The sequence below is a fragment of the Colossoma macropomum genome, unplaced genomic scaffold (genome assembly GCF_904425465.1).
Source record: "Colossoma macropomum unplaced genomic scaffold, Colossoma_macropomum, whole genome shotgun sequence".
Lineage (NCBI taxonomy): Eukaryota > Metazoa > Chordata > Actinopteri > Characiformes > Serrasalmidae > Colossoma > Colossoma macropomum.
In genome coordinates, this window is record NW_023494788.1 from 5449557 (window position 1) to 5466587 (window position 17031).

General features: G+C 39.7%; 2 protein-coding genes across 2 annotated transcripts in view; both read right to left on the bottom strand.

Annotated features, from left to right (window-relative positions):
* Positions 1-9: 9 nt before the first annotated feature.
* LOC118806632 (NADH-cytochrome b5 reductase 2) lies at positions 10-6643 on the bottom strand. The gene is made up of 9 exons (XM_036568123.1): positions 6519-6643; positions 4750-4908; positions 3119-3191; positions 2929-3035; positions 2115-2244; positions 1733-1816; positions 1556-1641; positions 1249-1348; positions 10-477 (listed from the first exon to the last, which is right to left on the bottom strand). The coding sequence occupies exons 1-9, from the start codon at positions 6531-6533 to the stop codon at positions 305-307; spliced, it is 927 nt and encodes a 308-aa protein (XP_036424016.1). The 5' UTR covers positions 6534-6643; the 3' UTR covers positions 10-304.
* Positions 6644-6735: 92 nt separating this feature from the next.
* The window catches only part of LOC118806503 (ovochymase-2), a 31605-nt gene continuing 21309 nt past the window's right edge, over positions 6736-17031 (bottom strand). Inside the window, exon 13 of the mRNA XM_036567933.1 lies at positions 6736-6860. Within this exon, the coding sequence (XP_036423826.1) occupies positions 6736-6860 (125 nt within the window). The remainder of the gene's footprint in view (positions 6861-17031) is intronic.

Sequence of the window (17031 nt, forward strand, 5' to 3'; positions counted from 1 at the left end):
GACGTTAGATTTCAGCTTTCTCAACGCTCCATTTATTTCTGATGGGAAAAAAACGTGTTTGAACGAATGCTGTGTAAAAACTGCAGCCCTTGAAAACAGTTAAAAAATGTAGAATAATAAAACAAAGCAAAGTTAATTGGCTCTGTCAAGCCAACGTAATTACACCAAATGTTTTCATTTCAGTGCGTGTGCTCAACAATATCAACAATAAGATCTCCAACACAGTACATTCTACTCTGAACACTGAATTTAGCTAAATTACTACACATTACATTTGTGCTTTATATGAACACATCTGATGGTCTTAGTATGCAAAAATGTTTTCTTCTTTGTAGCCCAGCTTAGTGAGGTTAGGCAGGCAGGCGTTCTGGATCATGGGGGGCGGGCCACACAGCACAATCAGCACGTCATTGGCTGGAGGGGGAAGGTGCTCTTTTATCATTGCGGCGTCAACGAATCCTGTGCTGTATTTCCAGCCTGTTGAAAGAGGAGAGTTGTCTGACTATTTCACAGATAAGAATCTGCATGAGGAATCTCATGTGATCATAGACATTTTTAAATGAAATATTTTGCCAAAAGCAATACTGATTATACAACACACTGTACATTATAACAAACACGAATACAGTACAAAGTAACAAAACTTACTTCTATAGCCACTATTATATCAAAATCTTGTATTGCTTTTCTTACAGCTTTAGAAAATTCCTGCTGCCCTTTACACTGTATGAAGATTTTTTGACAAATGGACCAACGGATGTGGTCCAAAATGGTCCAGAATAAAACTCATTACATCGTTGTGCATTAACAGGCCCACTTATAATGTTTGTATGATGTTGTTTTATGTCTCAAAAACAGGTCTAATTCATTTTTAAATTACTATTTTTCAACCCTCCTTAATCTGTTAGGATAAAAAAGTTTGGGACTGTGCATTAGAGACTGATATATGTAAATGAGCACTGTTCTGACTGGCTGCCTTCTGGGCTGAAGCACTCCAGTGTGGGTGGGTGTGGCTAAACTGCTGTATAGCTGGATAAAGGTAGATATGTTATGAAATGTGTTGTGTTTCGTGACCTCACAAAAACAATGAACTCAAAACAGCTGTTTGAGCAGCCAAGCCTCCATGGACTGCGGAGTGAATAGCATGTTTTAAAAGTTTTTGACATTTATCAAACTTTTTTGTTGAAAAACAAAAAGGAACATTCAGTTTTCCCTGATATGGGCCCTTAAAAGGACAAAGTATGTTACCTTGTGGTGGTTTGTCCAGTGTGTACCACAGGTTGAGTTTATCAGGGTGGTTCTTCAGAACCTCATCGAGCTCCTTCCTTAGCAAAATATCCTTCTCGGTCTGTGAACAGAGTTTAATGTCTGTAAATAAAGCCTTTGTTTTAATACTGGAATAATGGTGGTCATTTAAAACTCTGGCCTGTCATAGTATGTGTCTCTGAAGGTGTCAAAGTAAACATTTGTCAGTGAGAGTTTACTTACTGTCCAGCTATAGACATAGTCTATTATAGTAGATCTATACTATGACGTCATTTCAAGTATAACTTACCTGGTTAGCGAAAATAAGGGAGCACTTGGTGTTATCTGTAGGATCTGCTGTTATACAGCGGATGAGCTGCAACATTGGTGTAACGCCTGCAAACAGGACACATGATGGACAACATGAATGCCAAGAGACAGTTCCTGAATGAGTATGCATGGATAGTTCATTTATATATGTATTCACCTGTGCCACCTGCGATCATGCCCACGTGTCTGAACTTCCGCACCCTGGCATCGGACTTTTTATCAGGCCGAATAGCAAACTGACCTTTCAGAAGATTTCAAAACACATTGAACGCATTTAATACACAACATAAAGCAATTCCCAGCATATTACGCTGACCTCATTATGAAATCTACTGCAATTAGGTATCATTACAGTTTCAAACGTTAATACATGCTGCCCTCTAGTGGTTATGTATAGTACTGCCTTCTTTAAAAACGTTCATTCTCTTTGTAACATAAGCTGTGAAGTCATGCTGCAATTTAAATATGCTTGTCTTTAAAAGAAAGATCATTTGCAAAATCATTCTGAGTTCTTTACTCATTGATCTGAACTGTCTTACCGTTTCCGTTGTACACCAGCAGGCCGTTTGGCCCTCGGAAGTCAATGGTGTCGCCAATCTTCATGTCGTTCAGGTACTGGGACATCTTGCCGCCCTCAGGGTAGTTTGGGTGGGTGTTTTTGAAATAGACCTGGTGAGAAGAAGTACAGTGTATGTCATTCTGAGGGAAGCTCACAGAAGACAAGTTTAATTGCAGTCATACTTGAGTAAAGTACAAATTTCCAAAAACAAAACTTAAGTAGGCCTATAGTAGTGAATTACAGTAACACTGTAAAATTATGCAATGTTTCAGCTTTAAAAAGAAAGTAACCTGGTTACCTTAAAATACTGAGTTCAATAAACTTTAAATTATAGGTTAACAGAAAGTGAAACACAGATTATTGTTCTGTTAACTTACTATTAGAAGTCCAATGTTCCAAATCGTCAGGCAACCAGCTCACTAACTTTATGTATTGAAAACACTGCATCATTTTTACAGTGTACTTAAGTACATTTAACCCTTGTTAACTGAACACTGAGAAGCTGTTCACACTTTCGTTTTCAGTTATCTCATGTCCAAAATGTCCTCTGGGCAGTAGTAGAACTGACCACTGCCACTGCAGGACAAAGCCTAACAGAAATGAATGTGTTGATGTGTTTTTTACACGGGAAAGTCAAATCAGATCTGATGTGGACACACTGAGGATGCATTTTAGTGTAAATGAAGAATAAATTAAATCGGCCAAAGTAAATCAAGATAAAATCCTGACCTGAAACACATGTTAGTGCAGTGTACAAACAAGCTGTAATTGACAGATGATGCAGTGTTTCTCACTTTCACTACTAGTTCCACAAAGCCCTGGTCCTCGTCACTGGAGACTGGCGTGTAGGCCCGGATCACTAAATTCCCATTGACTTTAGCAGACAGGTACACATGCTGACCTGTGGAAATACAGGAGATTGCAATATGGTTATAAACGCAGTGGTACCGTGTATGAGATAAGGGTGTAGATAAGAGTTCATACCGACTGGAAGACCAAGCACATGAGCAGAGGAGGGGAGGCCGAAGCGGAATCTCTTAGTGTCATGCGTAATTTCCTGTCACAACAGCAAATGAAAGTACAGAGTTAAACAGAAGTTCTGCTCTAATCACCTGATACAGAAATATTTATTTTCCATATAGTGGAACTGAAACACCCAACAATGTGTTTGTGTTTTTGTGATTTTGTCAGTTCATTTTTATTTAATTCAATTTAATTTTTTTCTTTGAGGGCCTTTTTGGGCCTTTTTTACTTTCCTTGCCCATTCTCTTTTTTTATTTGTTCACAATGATTTTGGTCACACTGAGCTTTCTTTATTTTATCTTATTGTAAACAAGAGTTATATGCAACAGTTTGGCCCTCCCTGGTCAAATGACATGTTTTGTTGATTTTCTGAAAAAAAGATCAACACATTGATAAATGGAGTCACATGTTTTTCTTTAAACAGCAATGATATACACTCACCAAGCACCACATCAACCATCAGAATGGGGAAAAAATGTGATTTTGTAATTTTATGATTCAGTGATTTTGACCGTGGCATGATTGTTGGTGCCAGACGAGCTGGTTTGAGTATTTCTATAACTGCTGATCTCCTGGGATTTTCACACACAATAAGGTCAACAGAGAATGGCCAGACTGGTTTGAGTTGACAGAAAGGCTATGACAGATAACCACTCTGAGCAGAAAAGCATCTCAGAAAGTCCAACACATCAAACTTTTAGGCAGATGGGCTACAACAGCAGAAGAGCATGTTGGGTTGCTTCTGTCAACCAAGAACAGAAAGCTGTGGCTGCAGTGGGCACAGACTCACCAAAACTGGACAGCTGAAGACTGGAAAGACATAGACTGATGAATCTCGATTTCGATGGGAGGATCAGAATTTGGCGCTAACAGCATGAATCCATGAACCCAACCTGCCTTGTGTCAACAGTCCAGGCTGGTGGAGGTGGTGTAATGGTGTGAGGAATGTTTTCTTGCCACACTTTGGGCTCATTAATACGAATCAATCATTGCTTGAATGCCACAGCCTATTAGAGTATTGTTGCTGACCATGTGCATCCCTTCATGAACACTATTTACCATCTTCTAATGGCTATCTCCAGCATGATAATGCACCATGTCACAAAGCAAAAGTCTCAAACGGTTTTCATTAACAACGCAGTGAGTTCAGTGTTCTTCAGTGGCCTTTCTAGTCACCGGATCTGAATCCAACAGAACACCTTTGAGATGTGGTAGAGCAGGAGAGTCACAGCATTAAAGTGCACCTGAAAGATCTGCAGGAACTGCATGATACAATCATGTCAACATGGAACAGAACATAAAGGAAAGTTTTCAACATCTTATGGAATCCATGCATCTAAGAGTTGAGGCTGTTTTGGGAACAAAGGGAGGTTTTACCCAGTATTAGTCTAGTGTTCCTAATAAAGTACTCAGTGAGTCTATAAGTGTGTTCTCTGTAGAGGACATGTTCACATATTTTCACTCAGAAAATCAACAAGACATGCAATTTGACTGGGGAAGTTCAAAGTCTTGCATACGACTATATATCAGAAATGCAACAACAGTCCAGTAACACTGAAAGCTGTCATCAGTTTGCTATGTGACTGACTGACCTCCTTCTCCACGAGTGGCAGCGGGTATTTAACAGTAGTGTCCTGCAGGGTTCTGGGGAATTTGCTCTGTTTCTTTCTCCCGCTGGAGGATCCTGATTTCAGGAGGAAGAAGAGTGCAGTGGCTAACACTGCTAACAGTCCAATCACCACCGGCAGCGTCTGAAACAGATGTACATCCAATTACATGTAAATACGTTTAGGCATTCCCTCATCTGCACACCTCATGCTGCAATGTATACGCTTATGCATGAAATATTGTGTATATTATTGCATGCATAATGAGGGCAAAGTTTCCGTTTTCTTGCATTAAATAGATAACTATTCAAATCAGAATCAATTTTTAAGAAATCATTTGAAGGAAAGAAATGATACAGAGTGACACAGAGTGTCACATGGAAACCGAACTGGAATAAAACATTTAGAGAGAAAAGGAAAAACACTTTCATTTTTATTTTCAGTGTAACCATGTTACCATGATGCTACACTGTATATATATTATATATATACATATATATATATATATATTCATTGTCCATTTTATCAGCTCCACTCACCATGTAGGTGCACTTTGTAGTTCTACAATTACAGACTGTAGTCCATCTGTTTCTCTGCATACTTTGCTATCCCCCTGTTCTGTTTACCCTGTTCTTCAATGGTCACCACCACAGAGCAGGTGTTATTTGGGTGGTGGATCACTCTCAGCACTGCAGTGACACTAACGGTGGTGGTGTGTTAGTGTGTGTTGTGCTGGTACGAATGGATCAGACACAGCAGTGCTGCTGGAGTTTTTAAACCCCCGTCCACTCACTGTCCACTCTATTAGACACTCCTACCTTCTACCTTGTTGGTCCTCCTTGTAGGTGTAACATTAAAAATGATAGCTTATCTGTTCATCTGTTACTGCAGAGTTCGTGTTAGTCATTCTCTAGTCCTTCATCAGTGGCCATTGTCTGGTCGCAGGACGCTGTTGGCTGGATATTTTTTGATTGGTGGACTGTTCTCAGTCCAGCAGTGACAACGAGGTGTTTAAAAACTCCAGCAGCACTGCTGTGTCTTATCCACTCGTACCAGTGCAGCACACACTAACACACCACCCACATCAGTGTCACTGCAGTGCTGAGAATGATCCACCACCCAAATAATACCTGCTCTGTGAGGGTCCATGGGGGTCCTGACCACTGAAGAACAGGGTAAAAGGGGGCTAACAAAGTATGCAGAGAAACAGATGGACTACAGTCTGTAACTGTAGAACTACAATGTGAACCTCTATAGTAAGAGGAGCTGATAAAATGGACAAAGCATGTAGACACAAGGAGTTGCTTTTAATGTTGTGGCTGGTCTCTTGTTCTCCTCAGAACTTAGGCTTACTTTCATTGGAGGACTTCATAAGCAGTTCTTACAAAATAAAACAATGACAAAACAACATTAAGAGTGTTTTGAGCTGTTAAAGTGTGTGTGTGATCTTTAGGATCCCAAACAGTTCATGAGGAGCATACAAATCCACAGCATTGTGCATGAGAGCAGATATGAGCAGTAATTAGTGAAAACTGGAGCTACTGTCTGCGCTTGTCTGTGTCACCTTTGCTCAGCTGTAATCACTGCACCGTAACCAAGAGGGAAAAGTGAGAAACGACAGTGCAAAAAAACCGAGGGAGCAATAACTTTTCACACTGGAGGAGAAAAACGAAAGAAGAAAATAAAAGACAACAGCAGATGAAAGACAGAAGGAATGTGTAAGTAAATGGAGAAGAGAGAAGATTCCCTCTTACCAGAATCTGCTCCATGCTGTCCTCTCTGAACGGGGCAGTGTGCACGTTCACTTCGTCTCTCTCCGCGTTCAGACCTTTGCACTGAAGCCACTTCAAACGGGGAGAGCGGGGAGTAGAACGGGCGGGGTCAACAAGGCTCACCCAATCAGAATACGCAGATCGTAAAGATCGATCGATGCGAACGCTGCTGTCACCGACGCCAGCCAATGAGAAGCGATTATTCAAATGAGCAGGCTGTGAGGGAGCTGTGCCTATAGCGGTGAGTGGAATCACCCCACTGCCTCATGCAATAGTGAAGCAGGCGGAGTAACACAGGGGGGAATTTAAGGAGGAGATAGACTTCTGGAGGATTTGAAAAGAAGAAGAAAAGTTATATATTTTTTAATTTTTGTTGTAAAAAACTTTTAATACTTGTTTAATAAACTTCTGAAGTTCTAATAATAGCAGTAATAAAAGGTTCACTTTTTAAAAACAACAGGAGACCTGAACAACCTTCTCAGTTGGCAAATATTGGTTGGACCGACTGTGAATATCCACTGTGCAGTAATTTACAGCCAAAAATTTGTTCAAAACTACAGCTGAATGCAAAAGTTTGGGCACCTTCCTTCCACTTTGGGCACATCTTCTCCAGAGAACACTCTTCTGTACATTGCAATGCACAATAACTGTTTACTGGTTGAATTGAACATATTGGAAACAAAAATAAAACATAAAATGTGGCTTGTGTGAGTTTTTTTTTCTCCAATATGCTAAACTCTGTAAATAGATCAGTTGGGCACCCAGGTCTGTTCCCTGTAAAGGATGTGTCAACTTATTTTCACTTAGAAAAACAAAAAACGTTATTTGTCCAGGGGTGCCCAAACTTTTGATACATGCCTAATAGTACTCGTCACCTTTTCATAGATCTCTTTCTCATTGTAACACTGATAGGCCTCTAACGGTCATCAGTTATCACTGGTTAATCTAGAGTGATTTGTATTCAATAGTTTATATTAATTGTAAAATCCTAATATGCAAAACTCTGTAAATAGATAAATTGGGCACACAGGTTTGTTCCCTGTAAAGGATGTGACAACTTATTCTCACTTAAAAAACAAAACACGTTATTTGTCCAGGGGTGCCCAAACTTTTGCATAAAACTGTATTTGTCTGGGCAGTATGTGTGTACTTTCCCTGGGGGGCTTCTTCCCCCAAGTTACCCTTCACTGTTAGAAATAAAGGTTCTGTGCAGGTACATTTTTTGTTCATTAAGCTACAAACAGTGTAAATGTTCCCTCAAAGGTACAACAGTGGATTTAAGGTCCAGTTGTGCACCTTAAATAAGTTTTTTTCCAGGTGAAAAGTATGTATTTGTACCTTTTCATAACCTGATCTTTCAAAACAGAACAATAAAATAAAAAGCCTGAAAATATTATTTCAATGGATTATGGTACAGTTATGTTCCCTGACTAAAGGTGCTGAGATGTACCCTTGAAGGTACCACCCCAGTGATAGTTTCGTACCTTTGTTCTGAGACTGTACATATCATGTTCATCTTCTGGATCTTTTGAAGCCTGGGTATCTTCACAAGAGAGTTCAAATGCTTTACATGAGCTGATAATCATACAATAAATTAGGGCACTATGTGTGTATTTGTTGCAGTACATTGTACAAGATTGTAATACATTTAAGCAAACATTAATAATGTTAATTATTAACTTAATTTAAAGCTTATTAAAATTATTTTAAGGTATGTTGTGAGACAGTAAGAAGAACGCAGGTGTGCTCCTCTTTCACCCGTGCAGCTAAAATCAAGTAAGGAAAATGATATCATTGTCATCCCATTCTCTATTCATATTGCTCATGTTGTGTTGTTGTTTGCTATCCGGAGTCGACCAGAGGAAGATGGCTTCCCTTTTAAGTCTTGGTTCCTCTCAAGGTTCCTCCTGTTGCTCTGAGGGAGTTGTCTTGGTGCTGTTGCTCCTGGCTTGTTCATTTGGGACTCAGACCCGGATTTTCTTTAAAGCTGCTTTGTGACCTCAGCTGTTGTAACAAAAGCTGTATAAATTACTCTTGACTTACTATTAAAACAGGCTTTTTTGCCTCATGTCTCAGGGTGGGGGGGGGATTTCTTATCCTAAAGGTCTTCACCTTTTCACTTCCAAAGAAGATTTTTTCTTCTCAACATCAAAAATATTACTTTCCACTAAATCCTGTTAAATTATGTATTTTTAACAGCATTTTGTGTACAACTTAATACAAATGCATAGATCACTATCATTCTATAACAAAACAACAGATCACCTGACCATAAAGATGTTGTCAGAGGAATAAACCACAGGAATGAAGTGATCCAGATGAAATGTCAGAAGAATTAGACCATTGCTTTTCTGTAAATGTGTGAAGATTAAATTTGGCCCCATCATTTGATCAGGAGAGAAAATAAGATGGGGCATCTTTCCCTGGTGGGCTTCCTACCCCAAGTTACCCCACACTGTTAGAAATAAAGGTTCTGTGCAGGTACATTTTTGGTTCATTAAGCTACAAACAACGTAAATGTTCCCTCAAAGGTACAACAGTGGTTTTAAGGTCCAGTTGTGAACCTTAAATAAGTTTGTCCAGGTGAAAATTTCATATTTGTACTTTTTCATAATCTAATGTTTTAAAACAGAACAATAAAATAAAAGCCTGGAGACGAGACGGGGTGTGTGGAGTCAGTACAGCTTAGAAAATATCATTTCAGTGAATTATGGTACAGTTATGTTCCCTGACTAAAGGTACTGAGATGTACCCTTGAGGGTACCACCCCAGTGACAAAAGGGGTCCTGCCCCCGTTACAGTTTCATACCTTTATTTCTGAAAGTGTACATATCACGCTCACCTTTTGGATCTTTTGAAGCCAGGGTGCCTTCACAGGAGCATTCAAGTGCTTTACATGAGCTGAGTAACACACGATAAATTAGAACAATCTGTTCTTTCCCTGCAGATCAATCATGTCTAAATATATAACCCAAACTTTCTCATCTTCCTCCAGTTATCTGCTGCTTCCATTCATTATACAGATTAGCTGTGTTCATTTAAACTGAGCTCTCTCCAGCAGCCTGGTTGAAGATGCCTGTACTGACTGAGTGCCATCTGCATGTTGTGTGGTATGTAATCTATCTGTGACACACAAGTGTGGAAATGTAATCGAGGTGTAAAACTGAATTAAACATGCAAACCTGTGTCCAATCTCTGAGATGTTAACTGGGCATGGAGCCATACCAGCTGAGGCCCAGCCCTCAGGAGAGATACGGACCAGCAGTTCAGACACATAGTCCTTAAATTAGATACTAACAATTCTTCACAGAAACAAACGATACTATGTGTTCCAGCGCTTCAGTTCAGTTCTCTGTGTACAAATGAATGGGAAAATAAACCGTGCAGTAAATACACAGCATATTTTTCCATGTGTGTGCTGAGATTTGAGAGTTTCTCCTGCAGCTGTAGTGAGATAGAGGATTTATTTGACTCCCGTCAGAACACAGATTCAACACCTGCAGTCAGAGTTTCTCCTAAATGATGATTATCACTGGCTACACTGCATAACAGAGGTTTAACCCCTTAAATCCCAGACTTTTTACATACTAAGCCTTGTTATTTAGTAATTACAGGGACTTTAACACACACTTGTTGAGCTATTCCTAGGTTATAGATGTGTATAATAAAACTTTGGGCCTGCAAGGGGGCCCTGGCCATTTAAGGGGTTAATAATGCACAGAGAGATTAGAAAAACATGACGCATGGCTTATGAAGGTGCAAGGCTATTTCTTTAAAGCGATTCAGACAAATGTATCATTTTCCCCATTAGCCAAGACATGTTTGGTGTCTGAGGTTTGCTTCTTCAGTTTTCTCCTGGTGCCACGAGACCTGGTAGCTAACAAGTAATGGAAGCTTGTAGTCCTGTGCAAAAGTTTTGGCACCCCCAGTCAAATTCCGTTTTGTTGATTTGAAGTGAAAATAAGTTAACAGATCCTCTACAGGCAAAAAAAAACCCCACATAAATATTGCATTTCCTGCTCATTTTAGTGCACAATTTCTATTTGCTTAGTTAAGCATATTGGGAAATAAACAGTAATTGTGCAGTAAAATGTGCAGATCTCTACAGAGAACATCTTCACTTGGAAAATTAACAGAACATGTTGTTTGACTGGGCATGCCCAAACATTTGCATGTGATTGTATGTACACCAGATAACATTGTGCAAACTGCATGCTTAAATCATCACACACAAGCAGACTTGTGCAAACAGACTTGCTTTCATGGTTTCTGAGACTGGATGACAGTTCTGAACCCTATTTTTAAACCCTTGTGTAAAATGTAATTATTTTATAACTAAAGTTTAGGGAGAGGAACATGCCTGAAACTCCTCCTTCTTCCAGCCTAAGACCCTATAAATCCACACCCTCACTTTCCGTTACCCTGACGAAGTGTTTGCAATTCCCACCGCCACCCCATCTCATTAGCACTCCTCAGTCCTGCATCAGTCCTACTACAGCTATGAGGGGGGTCCGGCCTTCTAGCTACAGGCAGAAGCTGCCCAGACCTCCATTCCAAGTTCTCAGAGTTTTCCCCCCTCCCTCAATCAGACTTCTCTCATATTACCGCCACATGTTGAAGGCATGATCTGAACAAAATCCACTTATTATGTAGTAACTAGTATAAATTATTCAGTTATTTTTAAAGTACTATAAATGGGTTAAGCAGTTATGAAATTTGGGAATAGTGCAGGGTCACATACAGGTAAAACACGCAGATATTTTACATTGCAGGTAAAATGCAACCAAGAACCTGGTTGTCATTTCCAAGTGCTGCCACTAGAGTGCAGCATGACTGCATGCATTCCAATGTGCTGCACTGTGGGGTCTCTCGTGGCCTGGGTGCAGTTCCCACACACAGAGGAGGATCCCCAGAGGTTCCCCACCATGCTGGCCTGCTCTGTCTCATATCTAGCACACAGCATGGTGGAATGGCACTGCCCACATTCTGAACGATTCAGCAGAGACCATTCAAGGGAGAGAACGTTAAAGAGTGATCATACATCCTAATGTATTAGCACAGTCATAGACTGCCAATAAGCTTTCGCTCATTGGCCAAAGACCATCCACTATCACTGTATAAAGTCCATATCTACCCCCCACACACAGGCAGATACAGCACTGCGCAGAAGCACCAGAGCACATATAAAAAAAAATTATTTATTTTGGCAGTAATTGTGTTTTTGCTTGTGAAAAAATATGATATAACATTAGAATGCATGCAAACAAACACTAATACAGTCCCCTTGATGCCCCCAGCCATCACACACATTTCTTCAGATCAGCAGATGAAAGAAGTACTGATTAGCCAAACCAGGTGTTGGGTGATAACTACTATTAATACTAAGCTGCCATGAGAAGAGGTTTGGAAATGAATGAACCCACTGACATGCAGTACTGTGTAAAAGTTTTAGGCACCTGAAGAAATTCAATTTTAAAAGCTATTTGTTTGGTCTGTAAGCATGCATTAATAATAAATGACTAATAATAGAATAAATACAAATCATATTACTATAATAAATACACTCTTTAAAAAAAGACGGTTTTTCAAGGGTTCTAAAGTAAAGATAATAGTCCTATTCAGAACAATGAGATCTATAGAGAACCATTCTACATAGCACCAAAAAGGGTTCTGCTATCATTACGAGCTTGAGATCGTATCAATGGAACAATGGATTTAGTGCTATATAGAACCATTTTTAAAAAGCTTCCATATAGAACCATGTACAACACATTCTCCCTCAATCTGAAGAACTGTTTCACCATGCAAAGAACCATTTAAGTGTGAAAGGTTCTATATAGAACTCACGGTTCCAAATAGAGTGCAGAAAAATTTTGTTCTTCAAATTAGCTCACAGGATATTATTTACTGTTTTTAAAATAAGAACTTTTTTATTGTATCTATTTTAATTTGCATTTATTCTAATGTTATGTACTGTTTTAACAGCCAAACACACTTTTTGCCAAGATAAATGGTTTTACACAATGTGTTTAGGTGCCTTTACAATTATTCTAATATTACTTTTTTTCTTTTAACAAATAAATGCTTACTGCCCAGATAAACAGCTTTGTGTGTCTTTTTTTATTTTCTTGAATTTTGCCTGGAATTATATACCTTTTAGCATAAAACAAAATATATAGTTAATTATATATACTTTATTCCTGTGAATTGACCATTTTGGAGATACTTGTGGTTTTTTGTTTGTTTGTTTTTTTCTGGACAGCAACTACATAGTAATATAGTACATATATAGTATAATATAGTACATATATTTGGATATATACAGTGTATTATATTGTCTTATTCTAATTTAAACAGTATAAATAGACTGCTCTTTGCAAGCTGTGCCAAACAATCACAGGATTCAGGGAGCAGAGTAAACACAGCGTGGTCCTCGTGATAGCAGCAGAAGGGAAGAATACTAAAAAGAAAGAATGTCCATTTAATACATTCCATGGTACATACAGTAAAGTCAAAAGTACCATTTATTTAGCCATAGACTCAGACATAAATCATAGCCGCTGATGATGTGAAAGTTAAGGGTGCTGTTCTTTACTTCTGCCTGTTTTATTGACATGTTTTGTTGGTTTTCTAAGTGAAGATAAGTGAACACGTCCTCTACAGAGACTAACACAATTCTGCACATTTTAATACACAATTATTGGGGTTTTTTGCTGAATTTAACACACTGGGGGAAAAAATAAAAGATAAAAAGCAAAAAAATAGAAATTGTGCACTAAAATTAGCAGAAAAATGTCATGTTTGAGCATGTTCTCCGTAGAGGATGTGTTCCCTTTTTTCACTTAGAAAATCAACAAAGCGTGTAATTTGCTGTGGGTGTGAGCTTTTTTAAGTAACTGTTGAGCACCAGGCTAAGTGCCCTCGCTGACCCAGTCCTTATGGAGTTCAATGGTAAAAACACAGTTACGGATGCAGACATGCAGGACTGAAGGATTTATAGTTGCTGGTCATTGCTGTACTGATTACTGCACTGACAGATTACAGTGCAGATTGCAGTGTGTGTTATGCAAATGGATTAAACCTCTCATTGCATTTTGGCAAAGTGAGATGAGAAATTAAAGAAATTAAGTAAAGCTCAAGCAGTGGTGCGCCGTCAGCTGGCTGCCAACAGAGCTGTGAATTCACATGTTTATTCATTACACACACACAAACACACAAACACACAGGTCCTGCAGTGTCCGCGGTTTTGTGTGACCGAATGCCAGACTATTTTGCTCTGTCTGAGAAACTGTTGGGTAAACGAACGCTTGGCACACTTGTTAGACCACTCTGGACCAGATCCCAGCAAAGAGAGAGAGAGAGAGAGAGAGAGAGAGAGAGAGAGAGAGAGAGAGAGAGAGAGAGAGGACAAGAGAGGGTGAGAGGATGAGAGAGAGAGACAGAGTGAGACAGAAGAGAGAGAGAGGATGAGAGAGAGACAGAGTGAGACAGAGAGTGGAGAGAGACAAAGAGAGAAAAAGAGAAAGCGTGAGAGAGGAGAAAGAGAGAGGTTAAGAGTGAGACAGTGAGAGAGGAGAGGGAGAGATGAAGAGAGAGAAAGAGAGAGAGTGGAGAGAGACAAAGAGAGGATGAGAGAGAGAGGAGTGAGAGAAAGAAAGCGTGTGAGAGGAGAGCGAGAGAGGATGAGAGAGAGAGAGAGAAAGAGAGGAGTGAGAGAAAGAGAAAGCATGAGATGAGAGCAAGACAGAGTGAGCGAGGAGAGCGAGAGAGGATGAGACAGAGAGAGACAAAGATAGGATGAGAGAGAGAGAGGACAAGAGACAAAAAGAGAGAGACAGTAAGACAGGAGAGAGAGAGGATGAAAGAGAGAAGTGAGAAAAAGAGAAAGCGTGAAAGAGGAGAGAGAGAGAGAGAGAGAGGATGAGAGCAAGTCAATAAGAGGGGAGAGCGAGAGAGGATGAGAGAGAGAGGAGTGAGAGAAAGAGAAACCATGAGAGAGGAGAGACAGAGAGAGAGAGGATAAGAGAGGATGAGAGAGAGAGAGATGCTTCCATTTCACAATCATAGCACTTTTAGTTGACCAAGGCAGATCAACCTGGGCAGAATTATCACAAACTGACTTAAGGCAGAGGCGGCATCCTCTGACAGCGCTACGTTTAAAGTCACTGAGCTCATCAATACGACACATTCTACTGCCAGCGTTTGTCTATTGAGATCACATGACTGTGTGCTTGATTTTATACACCTGTTAGCAATGGGTGTGGCTGAAACACCTGAACTTAATAATTAGCAAGGGTGTCCACAAACTTTTGGCCATATAGTATAGCTGAACTAACTCATTAGAAGAGCTGTCCGGATACTTTTGGACACATTGTGTTTATTACCTCATCTACTGCCGTGAATAAACTTTATTATTTATTTCTATTTATTTGAAAAGTTTAACATTTTGGGGAAAAAATATAGAAAATGCGCCACGTTTATATATATATATTTTTTTTTACAGCATATAAACTATTATTGTGCATTAAAACTACATGCCAAATTACATGCTTGTCTACAGAGAACACACTTAAATATGACATTTTTCTGCTAATTTTAGTGCAGAAATTTATTTGCTTTTTGTGTTTATTTTTTCCCCAACATGTTAAATTCATCAAATAAACAGTAATTGTGCATTAAAATGTGCAGTGTACCCTGTAGAGGATGTGTCAGCTTCATTTAAAAAGTCAACAAGGTGTAATTTGACCAGGGTGCCCAAACTTTATAACTTTACTCTCTGAGACTGAGGCTCTTCCACTCCCTCTCTCCTCCACAGGCCTCCGGCTCAGAGCCGGCAAAGCCATGAGGCATTCCACATACAACTGAGAGGGAGCAGAGAGAGCTGCATTAACCAGTCTGTCTGAATATCAGTGTCCAGGAACAGTGGTCATGGACAGGGCCTGGTCATCAAAACTGAATTCTAGCGTCTGTGTTGAATGTCTTTTGAAAATTGCTATTAGATCAGACCTACAGCTTCCAGAACTTTACTGACTGATTTCTAGAAGACTCTGTGGAGAAGCATCCATTGATTTGCATTCTGGTTTGTCCTGTTTGTCTTGCAGCTGTCACGTCTGAGTGTCTGTTCTGAGATTTGAGGCTGTTGAATACACAGATCTCACACACTGAGATCTGCTCTTTGTTACACTATTACTTGCTACACTTACCATACAGGTGCTCTTTGTACTGACTGTTGTTCATCTGTTCCAGCACAGTTTACCACCCCCTCCCTCTACCTGTCCATTAATAGAAAGAAACCACCAGAGGACCATCGCTGACCAGATATTGTTTTGTTGGTGGACTATGCTCTACACATAAATAATAATACAGAAAAAAAATGTATGAATTATTTATTGATTGATTGGTTTTTATTTATTTTTTCACTGTAGCAAATGAATGTCATTTTTATTTCCGGTGCTGAGGGAGAGGAACAAAGAGAGAGAGAAAAAGAGTGTAGTAGATAGTGAGAAAGAGAGAGAGTGGGAGAGCAAAAGAGAGGGGTAGAGCATGCACAAGAGAGAGTGTATGAGAAGGAGAAGGCGAGAGAGTGGAAGGAGAGTGTATTAGAATGGTAGTGAGAGAGAGTGGAAGGAGAGTGAATTGGAAGAAGTGAGAGAAGGGAGGGAGAGTGAATTAGAATGAGAGAGCAGAGGGAGATAGTGTGTGTGTGTGAGAGAGAGAGTTTATTAGAATGATAGAGAGAGAGAAAGAGTGAATTAGAATAAGAGTGAGAGAGAAAGAGTGACAGGGAGAGTGAATTATGAGGAGAGCGAGAGGGAATTTCAATGAGAATGGGAAAGGGTGGAGGGAGAGCACATTATAATAAGAGTGAGAGAGAGTCAGAGTGAGAGTGAATTGTAACAAGAATGAGAGTGAGTGAGAGGGAGTACGAATTATAATCAGAATGAGAGAGTGAGAGGGAGAGTGAATTAGAATGAGAGAGGGAGAGTGAATTAGATTGAATAAGAAAAAAGTGAGAGGGAGGGTGAATTAGGATAAGTGAGAGAAGAGTGAGAGGGAGAGAGTGAATTAGAATGAGAGTAAGAGAGGAGTGAGAGGGAGAGAGTGAATTAGAATGAGAGTGAGAGGGAGAGTGAATTAGAATGAGAGTGAGAGAAGAGTGAGAGTGAGAGAGTGGATTAGAATGAGAGTGAGAGGGAGAGTGAATTAGAATGAGAGTGAGAGAGGAGTGAGAGGGAGAGAGTGAATTAGAATGAGAGTGAGAGGGAGATTGAATTAGAATGAGAGTGAGAGAAGAGTGAGAGTGAATTAGAATGAGAGTGAGAGAAGAGTGAGAGGGACAGTGAATTAGAATGAGATTGAGAGAAGAGTGAGAGAGAACAGAGGAATCGGAATGAGAGGGAGAGAGAGAGAGCAAGAAAGTGAGAAAAACGGTTACATTTCTGTAACTTCATTATGCGATTAGTGTAATATTTACGCTTGTTTATTGTGATTTTGT